At 41.8% G+C, this 17,716-nt stretch overlaps 1 protein-coding gene across 5 annotated transcripts in view; it reads right to left on the bottom strand.

Annotated features, from left to right (window-relative positions):
* Nucleotides 1–17,716, bottom strand: part of PTPN13 (protein tyrosine phosphatase, non-receptor type 13) — an 87,322-nt gene that overhangs the window by 19,257 nt on the left and 50,349 nt on the right. For all 5 annotated transcript variants that reach the window (XM_026041295.1, XM_026041297.1, XM_026041298.1 and 2 more), the window contains exons 9-23: nt 17,455–17,554; nt 12,865–13,084; nt 11,645–11,719; nt 11,366–11,540; nt 10,860–11,013; nt 10,550–10,688; nt 10,015–10,167; nt 8,478–8,660; nt 7,346–7,508; nt 4,918–5,341; nt 4,649–4,746; nt 2,883–2,939; nt 2,408–2,500; nt 901–1,008; nt 188–319 (exon numbers count right to left, since the gene is read on the bottom strand). In XM_026041295.1, coding sequence (XP_025897080.1) covers nt 188–319; nt 901–1,008; nt 2,408–2,500; nt 2,883–2,939; nt 4,649–4,746; nt 4,918–5,341; nt 7,346–7,508; nt 8,478–8,660; nt 10,015–10,167; nt 10,550–10,688; nt 10,860–11,013; nt 11,366–11,540; nt 11,645–11,719; nt 12,865–13,084; nt 17,455–17,554 — 2,274 coding nt within the window. The remainder of the gene's footprint in view (nt 1–187; nt 320–900; nt 1,009–2,407; nt 2,501–2,882; nt 2,940–4,648; nt 4,747–4,917; nt 5,342–7,345; nt 7,509–8,477; nt 8,661–10,014; nt 10,168–10,549; nt 10,689–10,859; nt 11,014–11,365; nt 11,541–11,644; nt 11,720–12,864; nt 13,085–17,454; nt 17,555–17,716) is intronic.

Raw genomic sequence — 17,716 nt, 5'->3', positions numbered from 1 at the left:
ATTTCAAGCAGATATAACCTGGCAGTGCTCATAGAGGTGACTCAAGTTAAGCGTGGCGTTCTCAAGCTAATGCAATTGCTTAGATAAATGCTTCCCAGGACAAGTGCTGTACAGAAGGTGTTAGAGAAGGCAGAGCCTTCTGGGACAGGAAGGAATCTGGGACAGAAAGGAGTATCTCCCTCCATACCTTTGGGAAGCTTGTCCTTGGGCTGAGAGATCACAAGCGTCACATCTTCAGGCGCGTTCTCTAGTATTTCTAGTGCTGTGTGGTGGCTGACGCCCTCCAAACTCGTGCTATTCACAGATATGAGTCGGTGGCCTGCGCAAAAAGGTTTGCTCAAAACCCAACAAGACAGCACCTACATCTGCAGCCTTCCAGGAGGATGCCAAAGTACAAGTCTGAAAACCTCTACACACAAGGTACAGATGAAATAATACTGCTGCCAGAAAAAAGGAACCCTAATTAATTTAAAAAAAACTCTATAAATATTTCTTCTTCTTAAACTCAACAAACTGTTTCCATATTACAATTTTTTGTGTGTTTTTTATCACTCACTTTTACCTTCTAATGAAAATAATATTCAAAAGTAAAAAACAAAAGTGAAATAAACTAAGCACCCATCCAGAGGTAATAACAAATAACACCTTTTCTTTGGAGGTAATTTTAATCTTCTATTCCTTCAATCACTGATTTTTGTTTACTTTAACTCAAATAAAAACTTCTATTTACCAAGAGTCTAATAAAGAACTATCACCATTCTTCTACAGTTATGAAGAAGGTAACTAAAGGCTGATATTTTTAAGTGACACTTTGCAGCCATAGATTGAAGTGGCACTAATAAAATACGCTTTTTTTTTCTTCCTTTCACATAAACATTTCTCCTTATTTACACTATTCACCTGGTTTTAAAGATCCTTCCAAATCAGCTGGCCCTCCAGGAACAATGGAGTGAATAAAAATTCCCAGATCAAGTTTCCCCGTCTTCTCTCCACCAATTATGTGAAAGCCTATTAAAAACAGAAGAAAAGTATGTGAATACTTCAGTTATCAGTCTTTAAATTAACACAGGACAAGTATATTGGATAAGACTAAAATCTAGTTGGTCTAATAAATGTCAAGTAAAAGATAACTGAACATCTTGAAGTCCACCTGAAAGCAAATGATAAATCAAGTACTAACACACACAAGTCATTTGAAAATTCTATTTTTCTCATATCTGACTGTATTTTGTGTTGGTGCATGTGTGTGGGCACGCGCAATCCAGGCTTCGTCTAACTGCCTTCTGCTAGTTTCCAGCCAAGGCTAGAGAAAACAACTGTGACAACAGAAACATGCACATAAACATGTGATGTTATATGTAAATTGACTGACCGGAAGAAATGTATTTTCTCTTACAGAAAAAAATGTTTTCTGAATTGTTCAGTGCTTAAATGTCTGGCCCTGGCTTTGAGAACACAGTTTTACAAATCCTATTTTCTTATTAAACATTTAGAACACTTCTCTCTTGCAGCTGAGACTCCCAGACAACTTCTGCATTTTCTACTAGGTAAATCTGGGAAGATGATCATAATAAAAAAAAGTGATCAAAACTGAACTATTCAAGTGGAAGCAGCAAAGCAGTACAGATTGTGCACTGAAGAAAAAAGGAGTGCAGATGCATTTCTCTCATCTTTGCTCAAGTCTAAGATACTGTGCGGAGTCCATGATCTACACTATGATTGCGTAGGTTTCTCACCCTATTTCAATCGGAAAACGGTCCTATTTTGAGTCACAGAAGAAACTCCTAAGGGACATTTCAAAGAACTTCCCTACAGTGAAACCAAGATCAAATTATTCATTACTCATACAGAGAAAAATTGTGTGGGTTTATGACAAAAACAAGTTAGTGGTAGAGAAAAAAAAGGAAATGGAATGCACAGTCCAAGTGTCTTGTCTTCCAGGTTCTTTTTAACCTCAAATTAATGTTCCATACAGTGGTATTTTGAGAATAAGAACAAAAACGCACTGAGCTCCTACTGGCTTCAGCATGTTCTTTGGTCTCTAAAGCCTCAAAGCTGTTGCAGCTGTGTGCTGTGCACACAGACACAAACCTTATATCTGAGCACGGGGAAAAAAATTTCAAGGACCCAACGTCAGGATGATCCTTCCACACTTTAAATATGTCCTTCAATTTAGATTCAAAAAAAGTAAGAGACAGCCTTGTTAAACACCATTCGGCAAGTCAGTAAGCAGACACGGGCAAGAAAACTTGGGCTTCAACATCCTAAATTAATATCTTGGAAAACTAGATGCTGTCTATACTGCTTTCTTCAGTTCTACAGTAAATACTAAAAGGAAAGCCTATTTTACTTTTGGCTTCCTTGAACAAGCCTTAATAATAATATAAATAATTTTAAGGTCACTTACCTAAACCCATTTTTTCATCCTTTTTCAAGTTCACCAAAGTGATCTCTCTTTCTGGCGTCGAAACTCTGCTCTGCGCTGCTTGCAGCGTGTCACCTGAAAAGCCAACACGTCACCATCAGACAGTAGCTCAACCCATGCGTGAGGTTTTAGGTTTGCCCTTAGGCTCTGCTCCTCAAATTGGACTACTCCCCTGAGCAGTGGGTCCGGGTTTAAGCTTCACAGGCCATATCCAAATTTTAGAATTGTTGCAAGGAAAATTTCACAGATGGAAAAGCCTCCCCCCAAAAGCAATGCGGAACAAGTGAATTCTGTGTTTAGAGGAAGGTCTTGCCATACAGCTAAGAGAGGTGCCTGATTTAAGACTCTTAAGACTACTTAAGAAATAGACAGAACTGGTGGAACACAGAAGCACTGTCTTAAGTGCAAGTTAAAAGATACCAACTGAAGTACTTAAATAGATGATTTATTGACTTACCATTGTCTTTTAGTGATGTTGGTGATGGAAGATTTCCAGAACTATTCATGCTCACGCCTGGGATATGAATGCAAATATTAGACACTGCTAGCAACACTTCTCATTTGTTTCTATTTCAACAAAAGGTATTGCAAAGTATTTCAGGCTTGACACAGAGCGTACATGAGCTAATTCTTAATACTATGCTACTTATTTATTTAAAAATGAATTAATTATCAAAGTAACTTTGCTTTAGCAAATCCTAATTATTCTTGGACTCTGATCAGAGCTGCAAGTTTAGATGGATGCTAGCTCATACAAAAGGCAAAAAAAAAATTAAAGGGCATTTTATGACCACTCTTAACTTCAGATAAAACTAATGAAGTCTTAAGAAACCAGACAAATCAAAGATTGACATGACTGGATGAATACGCCTGTTTCAATAAATCAACAAAAGCACCATGGCAAGACCTTGCACACTAATAAATAAGTTTGTACAGCAACAAGAAATTAGCACTAAGGATCTCTACTCCATTTAGTTAGTACAGAGGACAGAATTTTCTTTATCACAATCAATGCCGAAAAAACCACGTCTGTATGTTAAAGAAGACGAAATAACTAATGTAATACATGGTGGAAATAAATGAGATAAACTACTTCAAGAGCCTTAGCAAAGCAGCCATGGACTTCTCAAGCCCTGATGTAAACCTCTATATGTTCGAGCTGCCCAGGAGATGATGGGTAAGTGCCTAAGACCACTAATTGCAAACCTAAAGGCATAGGATAAATGGCTACAAGCAGTCTCTAAAAAGTGATTTCTTCATCTCACTCTTCAGTGGCTTATGCTGTTTGTGCTGAAAAAACACAGGCCTCAAGTCATCACCCGAGTCACAAGTTGTGGAAATTGCAGCAAGAGTTTGTAGATAACTGAGCTATTCCTTTAAACTCATGTCTTGCACTAAGTTTCTCTGACATTTCATAATTACTCAGTATTACCATTTTCAACACACAAAAAGCCAACTAAGAGTCCAATCTAAGGTTCTTATAACTGGAACATGAAACCTCCCATCCAGTCAGAGAACGAAGGCACACAAACATTAGAAATTAACATACAAGAAGCCAAAAAGTTAGTTTAAGTGCAGCTAGCTACTCTACAGAGTGTGGTTTGGTGTGTGTATGGGAATACTGTGTGTGCTTACTTAGACTATCTGTGTGCAAGCTAAGAAAATTAAGAGCATGATCCAATCTTTCAGTGAATACAGCGTTCTTGTGAAAGATGTGATGCGCTGCCAAACTCAAACCCAATTTATAACATCCAGGTAAATGCAAACCCAAGAGCGCAGTGGCAACCTTGCTCCAAAGTAAACAGGCAGTAGCTGCTTTATGCCAAACTTCCAAAAATTGACTCCACTCCCTTTCAAAATTGACAATTCCATGTCAAACAAAATAGGGAGACAGGCAAATAATTAGGAAAATCTTACAATAAAATGACACTTCTAAGGGGCAAAATGGAAGACTTTTCTGGAGCAGCTTTTTCTGGGTGAGGTGCTGATACTTTTGACTCCTGTGTACTGAACTACTTTGTTCCTCTGAAGGAGGATTTTCTGATTCACTGAAGCATTTTTTCAGTAACCACAAGCAATTTGCTTGGATTACTTTAGCATGCGATAGTTGGTTTCCTTTGTTAAGTCAAAATATCACCATCAGTTAGGAACAATATTAAACTATTTTAAAGGAAGCAGTTGCTGAGTGTTGGTTAGTAAACACAGTATTTTTGGTATGCTGACCTACAACATAGGCTTGACCGGTGTCTTCAAGGGACGATGAGTCTGATTCATTTTTCTTTTGTTCGGGGCTTCTACTTAAACCTGCATGAGATTTTGAACTTAAAGGGGAGAAGGAAAGAAGGAAAGCCAGACAGAATGAGAGAGAGATGGGAGAGGGAAGGGAAGGATCAATGTAATAAAATAATGGTATGAATTACAAATCAAAACCAATGCAAAACATACAAAAGCTGTACACAAAGAGACTTCAGAGCGTTCAGAGAGGCTCTTACTTGTTCAATTTTAATGCTCCTACTGCTGATCCAGGGTCAAATTTGGGCATCTGCTGAAAGACTCTTCCCATTATGTCCTCAATTTTGGGGGAGGAGGAGTCCAAAGCGGCGATGACATTTTTCTGCGGAGGGTGAACGGAGATGTGGCTCTGAGTCAGATCATGAAATGACTTGCTCATGACCCTGGGCCTCTCCTCCCATGAGCTCTTCTCATTCTTCTCCTTCGAGGAGCTGGGAAGCGGCTGGAAGAGGGAGAGCTCGGAGCAGGAAAGCCTCTTCAGGATCTCTGCCTGCACGGAGAGCGGGCGCACGGCGAGCCGGTTCAGGGTGCTGCTCGCCAGGCTGCCCGTGCTGATCGCTCGGCCCATGTTAAAGCTTTTGACGGACTCGGCCTGAAGGTTGAGGCTCCTAAATGAAGCTCTTTCTGCAGAATTATTAAAAAAAAAAAAAAAAAAAAAAAAATCCACAGATACCAGTTATAGAGCACTGCTAATGTGATATCTTTATATAAAGCCAGCATTGTCAATGAGCAGCTCGCACAATGTGCGTTTTCCCTTAGTCATCATGCTCAAGAGTCACCACCTGAACCCAGTTTGCTCGGGAGGCAAAGCGTGGGTTTACTGACAGGGCACTAACCAGGCCAGCTGTTCCATTTAAATCCATAAATGCCAAACAGTCATCCTACTCCGAGTGCAAAGATGGCTGTTCCCTGTCCAACTGCTAGGCCTTATGGACACCCATGACCTCTTTGTGCAAAGCAAATGACATCCTTGTTGCCACTAAATGCAAGGGACTTGGAAGGCTGCTGCTCTTTCACGTTACTCTTCTGCATCTTCCGCAGATCCTTCCAACAAACAGGCAGGGCGCTCGCTCTGCTGCTCTTGGGCACTGCCACAAACACGGTCAGGGTTTCAGCACAGAATGGACTGTCAGGGTCTGCAATTGAACTGCTCCATCAGCTGAGCCCTGGGAACAGTCTGTGTGAATGGTCTTGGCTGAAAGCAACTGCAAGATGATAAAACTTGGCCTAATCCTCTCTTATTGAGCTAAGGGGTGCTCGTTTCTGTGAGCCTAACTGCCTCTCCTGGCTGGCAGAGCAGGTCCTTAGCTCAGCAGCCTTTATCAGGCCGTGTCAACTTGTTTGTTGGTAGAGCCTTTAAAGGCAATCAGGATGTCTGAAGCCTTCATAAACATGGGAGTTTGAGTTAGGTCACAGGGAACATGGAGGAAAAGCAATCATTAACCTCCTAAACATTTCTTATTGAAGGTCAAATCAGTATTGCTTTCTCTGTGTTAGACTTAGAGACAGAGAAAATTCAAGGTTTGGAAGGACTTTTTGATGCTTTTCAAGATGAAGTAGCACACAACTACTATCTCCTTGAAGACATGAAACAGTAAAAATACTATGAAAACAAACTTTTCATTTACACTGTTTTTACTTTGAGTGATCAAGCCTAATGAAATAATCCAAAGTACAACTTGATTTACTTCGACTTTCCAGAGACTGCTGAACACCAAGAGCTCCGAACTGAAAGAAAATCACAGTGTACAGCAGCAAACTCCTGTTTTCCGGTCTCCCACCATGTAACATATTCTTCATATATAGATATATATCCTATATCCTCCAAATCTGCCTGAAAAAAAAAAGCTTTCTGTGCACTGCTTTTCTTGCTTTTTGGGATAAACTGACACAAAGTGAGAATACAGCAGAAGCACCTCAAGTCACTTGATCCTATCTCTGTGTTAAGTTGATTTGGCCTGGCAGAATACAACAGCTACACAGATGTCACAAGCTTTTTTGTCTTTCTCCTTTTTTCTTTTCTTTTTCTTTTTTTCTAAATGTACAAGTAGAGATCACAAGCTCCACAGCGATGGGGTCGGACTCTAATCGCAGCTGCACTGGTGGAAATCTGGATTAACAGCAACTGGAATGCAGACAGATAAACACCAGGACAAAGAAAGAATGAGCAGGCAGGCTGACCACAACAGCCCTTCCGGGCCTGCACGGAAGGGCAGCCAGGCAAGAGGGGAGGCCATCAGCACAGAGGCTTGTTTTTCTCCCCAGTCACTGCTCTCTTCAGAAAATATTCTCCATGTAAAAGAACTCCATTGTATTTTAAGTTGTACACCCAATTTAGCTGGCAATTCTCCTATCAAAAGCAAAAATGCCTAGCCTCAACTTCGGTTATTTTCTGCATCCATCAAACCTTTTGAAGTAGAAGAGCTATCCCCACAGCTTAGATATGCCCTAGCCCAGTTTTTCCATTTTATCTATAATTTGGAATTATCAAATGAACTCATTCCACATTAAACAACAAGCAAAGTCCTACTAGAAAGTTATCTTCAAAGTTTCTTCTGAAAAACATCACAAGCAAATAATAAAAATAGATATTTATTGCTACTGAAATCCAAACATAACAGTCGTTACCTATGTCCTGAGTGTCTTGGTTGCTCTGCCTGGTTCTCATCTGTAGCTGGAACTTATGCTGGGAAGAGCAGAGATGCAGAAGGTACTGACAAGTCTTACTAGTGTCAGTCTGAAATGCGTGCTTGATGCCATCTGACGTGTTCTGCAAAGTAATCTTCTTCTTCTACAGGAGAAGAAAACGTAAAGATAGTTATTTCTTTTAGCATATAAAGGATTTTGCATTTTCTTGCACACAATTGCAGCACTCAAAATCTCCTGAACCAAAATGCATTAACAAGAGATTTCTGTCTAATATATCAGCTCAAAGTAACCTAAGATTTATAAAGTACCACTTCTGACTAGCTGAGAAGGTCATCAGTTATTATCATTTAATAGTCTCCGTTACTGTTACAGCTCAATAACAATTGCAAGCCCTATTACAGTTTGGAGAATGGAGATTTTTTAAGCCTTCCAGGAAATTAGAGTTCCTAAAACCCCAACACATACAAAACAGGCCCTGGCTTTCTAGTAAATTATCGGGCAGACTGAGTAGTATCACTTGCACTACCTGTATTAGAGCAAGCATTTGAATTTCAGCACCTGGTTCAACACTGACACATGACCATGGGCTTCAGGCATATGCGTTAAGTTGGCTGGCACTGTCCAGATCAAATGCCAGCCCCTGCCATCCATTCTCATTTAACTACTCTTAGAAGTATCACAACCCAAAGGCAACAGAGATGCATCTCCTAGACGTACAGAGTAGTGACATCCATGTCCCATATGCCCTGTTGGCCAAGTGACCTGAAATGCAGATCCTTAACAGACCCTCTCCCCCTGCCCAGAGCTCACTCTGACCTGGCTCTGTTCAAGCTCTCTCCTTAGAGGGCAGGGAAGCCAGAGTGCAGAGCACGACAGATTAGTGTCCTGTGCCAAGTGTATTTCACTATGCAGCTGCTAACATCTTTTCTGACACTGAAAACACAGCAGCGTAGTGTCTATGTTAACAAAAACCAAACAAAAGTAAGCCTTTAAAACATCAACATTTCCAATACTGAAGCATAACACAAGACAACTCGGCCACAAACAAACTGTCACGAGATAAATATAGGCTCGTAAACACAGGGAGAGGGAAAGAAACACACTGACTTACACTAAAAGATATTTTCTTCGTCTCTCTCCACGGAAAACGCAGCACAGGTGAGCGGATCCCGTTGTGCACTTCAAAAACGATGACTCCCTTGGAACACACTCCCAGCAGGATGCCCGTCTGGGACTTCTTCTCAGGCAGCACATGATGAAGGTGCACACCGTACTCCGTGAGCCTCTGACACATCTGTGACAAACCAGTGCAGCAAAGCTGTCATGAGAGCCTGAAGCTGAGGGGAGTGCGAGTTCTCACAATATGCAGGGAATTTACAAAAGAAAGATTGCTCTGTGCTGTTTATACACGATATCAAGACTGTTAGAGCAGAGACATCAGTTACAAGTGCAGACAGCTGTAGGTGTTGGTAATCTCCCTTGACATGTCCAACTCTACAGCAAATTAATAAAGCATTTATGAAATGGAACACCAAAACTATGAATAACGAAGACCTAAAAACAAATCCAAAGCTTTCCACAAACCAAGTGGTAGCAATGAAGTGATACCAGTCAGATGCATTTGTGATTAGCATGTTTATTAAACAACGATTTAGATTCACACCTTAATTCTGAGATCACTTTAAGCCACCACAACTGCCACAAGCAGCAGCATCACCTGCTTTGTGCTTCCAGACATTTCCTTCTTGCCCTCTCTTCTGCAACGTCGCAAGGGTTTGATGCCAAGAATCAAATGATGGAATTCAACTGCTCCCCTCTTCCACAGCCTATTCCCAGCAAGTTTAGGTTTAACCAGCCCCAAGTCTCCTCGTCTTGTTCAGTGCAACCCCTCTACATGAGAAAACTCTGCCAAATGAGCAAGCATCTTGCAATGGGAACAGGCAGCTGGGAGTGATTGTCACTTCAGTCTCAGTGAGGCCGTGGCACTACAGTGTTATAGTTACCTAGGGTCTCAGTGGCCAACTCTCCCCAAGGAATTCATTTCCAGTCACTGGATCACGGTAAAACTTCATCATTTTCTCATGGGAAACAGCAGCAAAGCCCATCATTACGTACCTTAGTGTGTCCTTTTATAATAATCCAAATAGACATATGATTATACTTTCCCTATCATCTTACCCTGGTATCTACCAAGGCAAGTCTGCTTGGTAATATTTGCAGCTTGCTTCACACGCCACGTCCCAAACAGCATAAACAGCATTAAGTCTAACAGAACTTTTCATTATTTAAATTCTTGGTTCACAGCAGAAAGAAGATTGAGAGAATGAAAGGTGTACTAGAACATAATCATAGCTTCCTTCAGAACAAGCACAGACACCAATGGTTGCTGATGACCATTTGTGTTGGAGTCAAGCAAAAAGACAACTCATCGCGAAAAAAACGGCCTTCCTCCCCATCTATTGCAATTTCTTTTCACTTTGCGTGACGCTTCTTTTCAGAAGATCTTTCCAGCTTTCTTCCTTTCGAGGATTCTTTCGGAGCTGTTTTCCTCTGTTTTCACTTGAAACCCAAGCACTTCTATGCAGCTAATACCCTCCCAAGGAATTTGAGAGCACAGCCCACTAAGGATGAGAACCACTACCACTTACCTTCAAAAACTCTAACTCTGTCTCCTTTTCAGAAGCACCCACGTAAGTGCTGTGCAATTTGGGCAGCTCCTCCTTGACGTAGGACAGATCCAGTTTCTCCAACACTCTTGCTGGTAGGTAGTGCTCTAGCCTGAAGTAGGACATGCCGTGTACCTACAACATGAAACAGGTTTGTGGCAGCACTATCGTTTTTAACAAGCCCTTTTAAACCCAATTATATACTCCAACAGTGAGACCAAGCAATAGGATTCAGAATCTCAGCCCTGAAAAAGAGTCCAACTTCATGCAGGTTTTCCTACCCAAGCCTAGACATACTTCTGCTACCTCATACACGTCTTCAAATTGATTTTGCAACAGTTACTACCCTCTCTCTGTCAGACTGTAAGAAAACTACAACTGCAAAGAGCACAACAGGCGAGCTCCCAAACCGCACCAGAACTACCAGGCACATAGGGCATCTCAAGAGCCCCTTCAGTCCCTGAAGAAGGACTGAAGAGTCCCAAGAACAGAGTTGGGGGTGACATTTCTGTTGTACCTCTGCCTGGTAATCTCCATACTCAGCTTGGAGAGCTAGGGATGCTAATAACAAGGCTGTCTCATCGTCACAGTGCATCCTATCTTCCAGGATGTCCTTCCGCAGCTGCAGATAATACTGGTGACAGGTCAAAGTATGCCTGAGGGTTAAAAAAAAAAATTATATATATATATGTATGTATGTATGTATATTTTATTATTTCACCTTTGGTACCTGTCCATTTAGCAACTATAGAGTGTTTAAGTTAACACTCAACTTCTTTTCATAAATTTAAGGCTTAAGAAGGTTAACAAAGTGGTCATACACTCACTGTATAAGGCTGACATCGTCCACAAAAAACTTGATGCGAAAGAAGAGAATGAAGTTGACAGGGGGCTTGCTCTTTTTCTTTGATTCCTCTTTCCAGCCTTCGGGAGCTACTTTACTTAGCTTTATGTCAGGATCAACGAAGAAAAATTCATGGTCTGCCATCAAGTGAAAGGGAAGCACGTGGATTAAAAGAATATAATAATATGATTAAAAGAACAAGTTCCCTCCAGCTAGAGGACTTCCAATTCTTTGATTTAGTTTTGATTAGCGAGGTTTTCCATGACTCACAGAGGCTTATTATTAGAATTAAAAGCTATTAAAGGGAACACTCAATAACAGCAGAAGAAATATTTTTCCAGTAATCCCAAAGGAAGAGCCCTGAGGAAGATATTTGGCCTCGGTACAAAAGACTGTCTCACCAATGCCAGGCCATCCCTGCTTATCTAGTCCCCACACCACGTAGCTGATAGTCAGCATTCTGCAACGCTCTCAGACCAGCGTTCTTGCCTCTTAACGTAGCCAGTCCAAACAGGTGATGCTCCACCAGGCCAATATGGGCCACGACCATATCGAAGACGTCTTTACAAATCGTCTTGGTGTCACAGGTCAGCTCCAGCTTCTGCCCACTCAGGAGCATGACATTGACTTTTCGTCTGGTATCATCGCTCTTCCCTTTCTTCGTCTGCATTTTGTGAAATATCGCAACATTTAAGGTCATGATAAAGATGCATTTGTTGATTTAATGCATTTCCCCTGCCGTGAATCATGGAAGGGATCCTTTCTTACCAAGATAGACTTTGGCAGATCCAAGGAGATGAATGGCTCAATAGTCATTTTCACAAATTCGGGGCCAAAGAAATTCTGCAAGTAACAAGAGTTCAGAATGAACATTAAAACAACACACAGAGGGACAGTCCCAAAGAACCTCTTGTTGGCAGCACGCCAAAGAGGACACATTGATTGGCTACATCACTCATCACATCACTATATACTGCCTGTTTTCCTTTTCCAGTTGTCCTTCCCTTAAATTGCAGGACACGGGTTGGCTACCGGGTCTATCTCACTAACGAGCAGCCTGGCATTGTGAGGGCTCACTGCCAATGCCACCTGGACAAATCTCTGACAGTGGCACGCAAGTTTTGTCACCTACATGAAATGTTTTAGTTTAGTCACTTCTTTAGGAAGAGGCACTCGACTGGCCTTCTAAAGGGAAAAAAAAGCAGCGGTCACAACCTGCCACCTAAGGTGAGCACTGGAAGTGCTAGATATGCAAAATTCCTAGGGAAAAAAGACTAGCTGGCTAGGGCCTACGTGAAGGAGCTCAGTGCTAGGGATTGGAAGGAAATACAGGAATATTACCTTGGATTAGGGTAGGGAAGAAAACATACAGAAAACAGCAGAGGACAACCTGTCACCTCTTCAAAACATCAGCTACCGCTTTGACTTATTTCTCTGTCTCCATGTTCCTCTGTAAACTTATAGTGCATCTACTCATCATGACAGCGAGCAAAGGAAAGGGGAATTTGGAAGGTGATTCAGTGTGAACACAGGGGCCAAGTGAATCCCATCTACCTTCCCTTCCCAGCTTGTACACTTAACAGACACCTTGGATGCTGGCCAAACACATCTCTATCCTCATCAGAGAGGAGCAAATGCAAACGGAAGTGGTTGAAAACACAGACTTGAGGACAAAAATGCATCCTAATGAAGTGAGCACGCTACACAGTTTGAGAAGGAAGTGGCTGAGAGAGGCAACTTTGACTCAGGACTCGCTGTCTAAGTTTGTGACTTTGGCTACTGCTTTAGGCTAGGCAGCCATTGGTGCCACAAAACCTCAGAAATCCACTGTGAGAGAGTAGGTCTTTGCTATCAAGACGACACCAGCCACCTAGTACTTAATGTGCTGATGACTGTTTACTAGAGCACTCAGCTTTTAAATACCACAAGCTTTGAATTCCAGTGGAGACGTGGCCCTGTATGACAGAAAGGCAAGCTCAGGGCATTACCCTCAGTTTTCGTTGCGTCATGGCCGTTTCCAGCGCAATCTCCCTCAGCGGATCTCGGGTGATGTCCAGGATGGAGGACCTGATGGCATCTCCCGGGTAGAGGTTAGGTCGGGACTGCCGGAGCGCCATTCGGGCCTGCAGTTGAACCATTTCTTCTTCCTGGCGCTTCAGCATCACTTCTTGGCTGATAAGGTTGCCTTCAAATGGTGCCTCGTGCTGCCTGTCGTGGAGTTGAGAGACGATGAAAGGCATTACCGGTCTGACCAAGATGCTCTTCTGCATTTAAATACTACGGTTGAAGGAGGAGTTATAAGAACTTATTTAAGTGGAAACCAAAGAAACAAAAATCAGCCTATCTCGCATATTACTTGAAACAGCAACCAGGGAGGTTAACACAGAGCGTTCCCATCGCCACACTCTACAAGCCACGGATCAATATGGAAAATGAGTGCACCGTGCCAAGTTTCCACAACTGCCTGTCATTTATTTCTATGAAAATAAACCCTCAGCTGCAGTCAAAAAACTCATGACACTACAAAACCAGTGAACCAAGACAGAACTAGCAAATCTAGGAAAACATGAGCGCACTAAAATGCTGAAGTTTCTCTGTTCATGCAGAGACTGAGAGACAAATGTGCTTCAAAAGCGGGCATTTAAAAAATAAAACCAAAGAAAACTTTGTCCTTTATATAGGCACATATTGCTCCAATTACTACTTCTACAGCATTTTTCCACCAACTCTTTGTTCATTGTGTTTCATTCTTTTCCTCAACAGTAGCACAGCTGTAAATATTTGCAATACTTACTTACTTGTTCTATTCTATATTCAGATACATTTCAACATTCTATATTTTAAATTTTTCTAAACACCGTACAATATTTTGTTCAGCTTCTTATTTTACTGGTGACAAGCAAAACAAAGTATTGTTTTTGCCTTTCAACTGCTAAGAAGAGGTTGGTTGATAAGAAGGCACCACAAAAGATTAAGCTACAGAGCCTAAAAGAAACGTCCAAAAGTAAAAAAAACCCACACTAGTATTTTTAAAGAACAGTGCAAATCCTCCCCCTGTTCCTATCACAGCATATATGGATCTCACAGGACCTATCAATTCTATTACACATGGAAGAACCAGGAAAGAAATCCACGCCCAGTTTTGGATAGCAAAAGCAAGAACAAAAGACACTGTTTTTTAAACCTAAAAAATAAGAAGTTAGGAAAAAAACAACTAAACCACCACTTCTGCTTCCCTTCCTCTTCCCTCTCGTACTTAAGGAAAATGTAAACCAATCAAGTCATTCATCAAAACACACACTTGGTGCTTCTATGCTAAGTGTTAACTTTTGACGGTACATTAGAATAATGAAAAACATGAAAGAGGAAAGAAAAAGTATTTGAAATCTTGCATTAACTATCACAAACTGAATTTATTTCCATCTTTGAATGGAAAATTTTTATTTAATTTTGATTTGATTTTGATTGAATCTATTTCCATCTTTTCACACCCAAGTTTCTAGCAGATGCCAACTGTATGAGCAGCGCACTGCATTGCCTTGAAATTTCTGACATTTAAGTTGGTTCTGTTGGCTGGTACGCACAAAAATCCTCTTCAAGTGAGAGGAGGGAACGAGTCCAAATGATAAAATGCCCTCAACGTGCCAATACGTGGGCAAAATTACCCTGAGATTCCTCTAACCTAATTTCAAGTAAGACAGACTGTAGTTCCAGGAAAACGTAACCACGTTGCCCATTGTGCTTTCCACTGCACCGGGCTTCTGGAGCACTGCTCCCCTTCTCCCGCGCTACAACAGCCCCAACGATGTGCGCACACACAAGGACAAAATAACTGGAAAAGGCCTCGGACTTGCCAAGGCTTGTGCACATGTTTGAGCTTTGCACAGAGCGGAAGCTCATTAAGTATCAGCGTACGTGGGAATATGCACCGTGAGCTACGTGAAATCCGCCCACGAGCACTCTTAAGATCAAGGTCTAGGACAGGCTCTTGAAACAAACCAAAAAAACAAACCAAAATAAACACTTTCTGAACATAAATGTCTCTGAGTTGGCAAAGGAGATACGGAGCAGGGAGACACGGCGCAAACAGCCATACCTGGAAGCACTCGCTTATCTGCAAGGCCTAACGATGACAAAACTGCCTTGTTAATAACAAGCAGAAAGCTCTGTGCACTGGAGGCAATGGTAAATTGTGTATTTTTGTGTCAAACGCCATCACACGGCTGCTTTATCCTCTCAGCTCACAGGTGTGAGTTTTCCTGAGAAGCTTCTGGATTGCTCAGCAGAATCTCAGGGATATTATTAACCCAGAGAGGGCAGGTGAGCCGTCGGGCTGGAACGCCAACTCCTGGGAAAGCAGCAAGCAAATGGACTCCTCGCCTCATGTACTTACCCTGCAATTACCACGTTCTGGAGCACAGAAGGAAGTTGGAGGAAGGGAAGTAGCAGGCATTCTCCAATGGAAAGTGCAGGGGAAAGCCCAGGAAGAGGCTGAGAAAAAACGGGATTTTCTGGGGAGCGGGAGAGAGAGAGAGAGAGAGAGAGAGAGAGAAGTAGCAGCCAGTGGATAACGGGAAGGGAAAGGAAACACAAGGAAGAAATCCATGTCAGCTGCTGCTCCTGGAGAGAAAAAGGAAGAAGCAGTAAAGGATGAAAAGAAAATCACTGGGATGAGAATCAAGAACTACAAGAAGCAAAGGAGGAAAAACAGGCACAAGCAGCCATTGCTGTGATGGCAAGCACGCCAAGATGCTTAAAGGACAGCAGGCACAGAACACGGAAAGGGTGTTTCAAAATCAAAATCAATTAAAAATATTCTGGGGTTTCTGCTAGTTTAGGAGGAAGCCAGTCTACCTCAACAGCTCTGTGGCTCATAAATCTCCACAGCCTTTCCCATCTTTCAGAAGCGTCTGCCGATTCCTGGAAATGGGAATGCCACCCCTGGGTCCACAGCTCACTTTTACAATGATTACTTCACAGCTAATTAAGCAGACTCCCTCTACAGATATGCCCAAAGAGTACTAAATATAAAATGAGTTTAACTACAGATAGTATCTCTAAATAGAGAGGGTAAAAAAACATACATATTTACATATGTATCACCAAAAAATGCTCCCAAATGCTCAAAGGATCCTACTCATGTCTTAAGGCACAGATACTTTCCCAAACCCTGGCATCAAATGACTCTTCTTTCAGCTAACGCACAGAGGGGAGCCCAGGCCAAAACTCAGATTGAAAACTACTGAACTTTGAGAGTAGGACCATATAGCACAACATACGGCTTGTTCTATTGGAAAGCAGAAGGGGTGACTCCTCGCTGCACTTGCATATCCAAATTACTGCCATTGGAAGGAAATAGTCTTAAAACATCCATATAAAACAAGACAATATAAGGCGAATCACAGAAAACTGGTCTCATTGGCTTCTTGAGGCATTTTCACTGGCCCAATGGGCCCGATTCATTTACACCAATGCGCTTCGGTTACAGACTGCATTCCAGTTTCCTAACAACTTGAAAATAGAAAGGGAACTTCTTTATCAGCACCTGCCAGTTACTGCTGCTTTGCCCAGCATAGCTAGGGTTTGCAATTATTGAACTGCTTTCCGCCCTAAAATTCCCAAATCCTTACGGTTTGGATGGCTAAGGCTGCCTTCACGCTGCAGCCAAACGCACACGCTGCTCTACAAATTGCCACTATACCCAAAGCAGAAGGATTCCCACCTGGCCCATTCTGCAGCACACAAACATCCTAAAATAGGGAGCCCAGAAGCAATCCTCCTCCTGATCTCTCCCAGACAAAGCGAAGAGCTGCTGACAAATGGGTCTGCTGCTGTAAGAGGGTGAAGAGAGAAGGGAGGGGGAAACAGATGTGTGCATTTTTTTTTTTGCTCTTTTATTACACAAGAGCTGGCTGAATCACTCTGCTCAAGCATTCCAAGGTGATTCAGCAACGGGCAGAGATTAAAAGAGGAGAATTTTCCACCTTTAAAAGGCCAGCCTTCATAAGAATTCCCAAGCATCTATAATATAATATATTCAGGTGTCACTAGCAGGTACTGCTACACATGCTGCTGCTGCTAAAAGACTATGTGCAAAGCACAACTGCTTTTCCAAGGGCAATTCTGATCAACAGCACAGCACTTTTATGAAGAAAAAAATAGAAAAAAAAATACATGTAATACTCAAGTACACAGTATGAAAAAATATATTTCAAAAAGCATAAATCAGCCAAGTGGCCTACCTGTTCAGTGTGGAGCTTTTACATGGAGAAGGGAAAAAAATCCCAAGTCGCAGCAATGTAAACTCAAGTATTTGCCAGAATAAGCAACCAAATATATGGCTTTTGGCTTATTTCAAAGCAATTGCATGTTACCATGTCCCTATAAAAATGAACGGTTCAAAACAATCCTTTCTAATATCATCACTTTCTAAAATACTCCCATAGAAGACTACTGACTTATGAGACCATAGGGGGATCATAGTTGGGGGATCATAGTGAAAAATTTCTTGCAGATCTAGAACAACTTCTACTCCAGACAGGGTGCACTTGAAGAAATGTGGCTTTCCTGTGGCTTACCTGGCCCGCTGAGAATTAGCTTGACTCAATGTGGAGATATCATCAGCGCCCGGTAAAGCGCCGCTGGTATCATCTCTCTTGAAACCTTCATTTCTTCTCGCTAGCAAATGAAAAAACAGATTAATAATTGACCAAGCTATAAAATGTTGACAGAAAACCATTCCAGAACATAATGAGATTAGCAAGATAAGGTAATAATGCATCCAATTCCTAAGAGGGGATTTAAGAAACCACTAAAATGCTGAGCTCCTGTGTCTCATTG

This window comes from Nothoprocta perdicaria, unplaced genomic scaffold, assembly GCF_003342845.1.
Source record: "Nothoprocta perdicaria isolate Ctin4 unplaced genomic scaffold, notPer1 scaffold_281, whole genome shotgun sequence".
Taxonomy (NCBI): Eukaryota; Metazoa; Chordata; class Aves; order Tinamiformes; family Tinamidae; genus Nothoprocta; species Nothoprocta perdicaria.
Note: the sequence above shows the minus strand (reverse complement) of the source record. Positions and strands in the feature narration are given on the sequence as shown.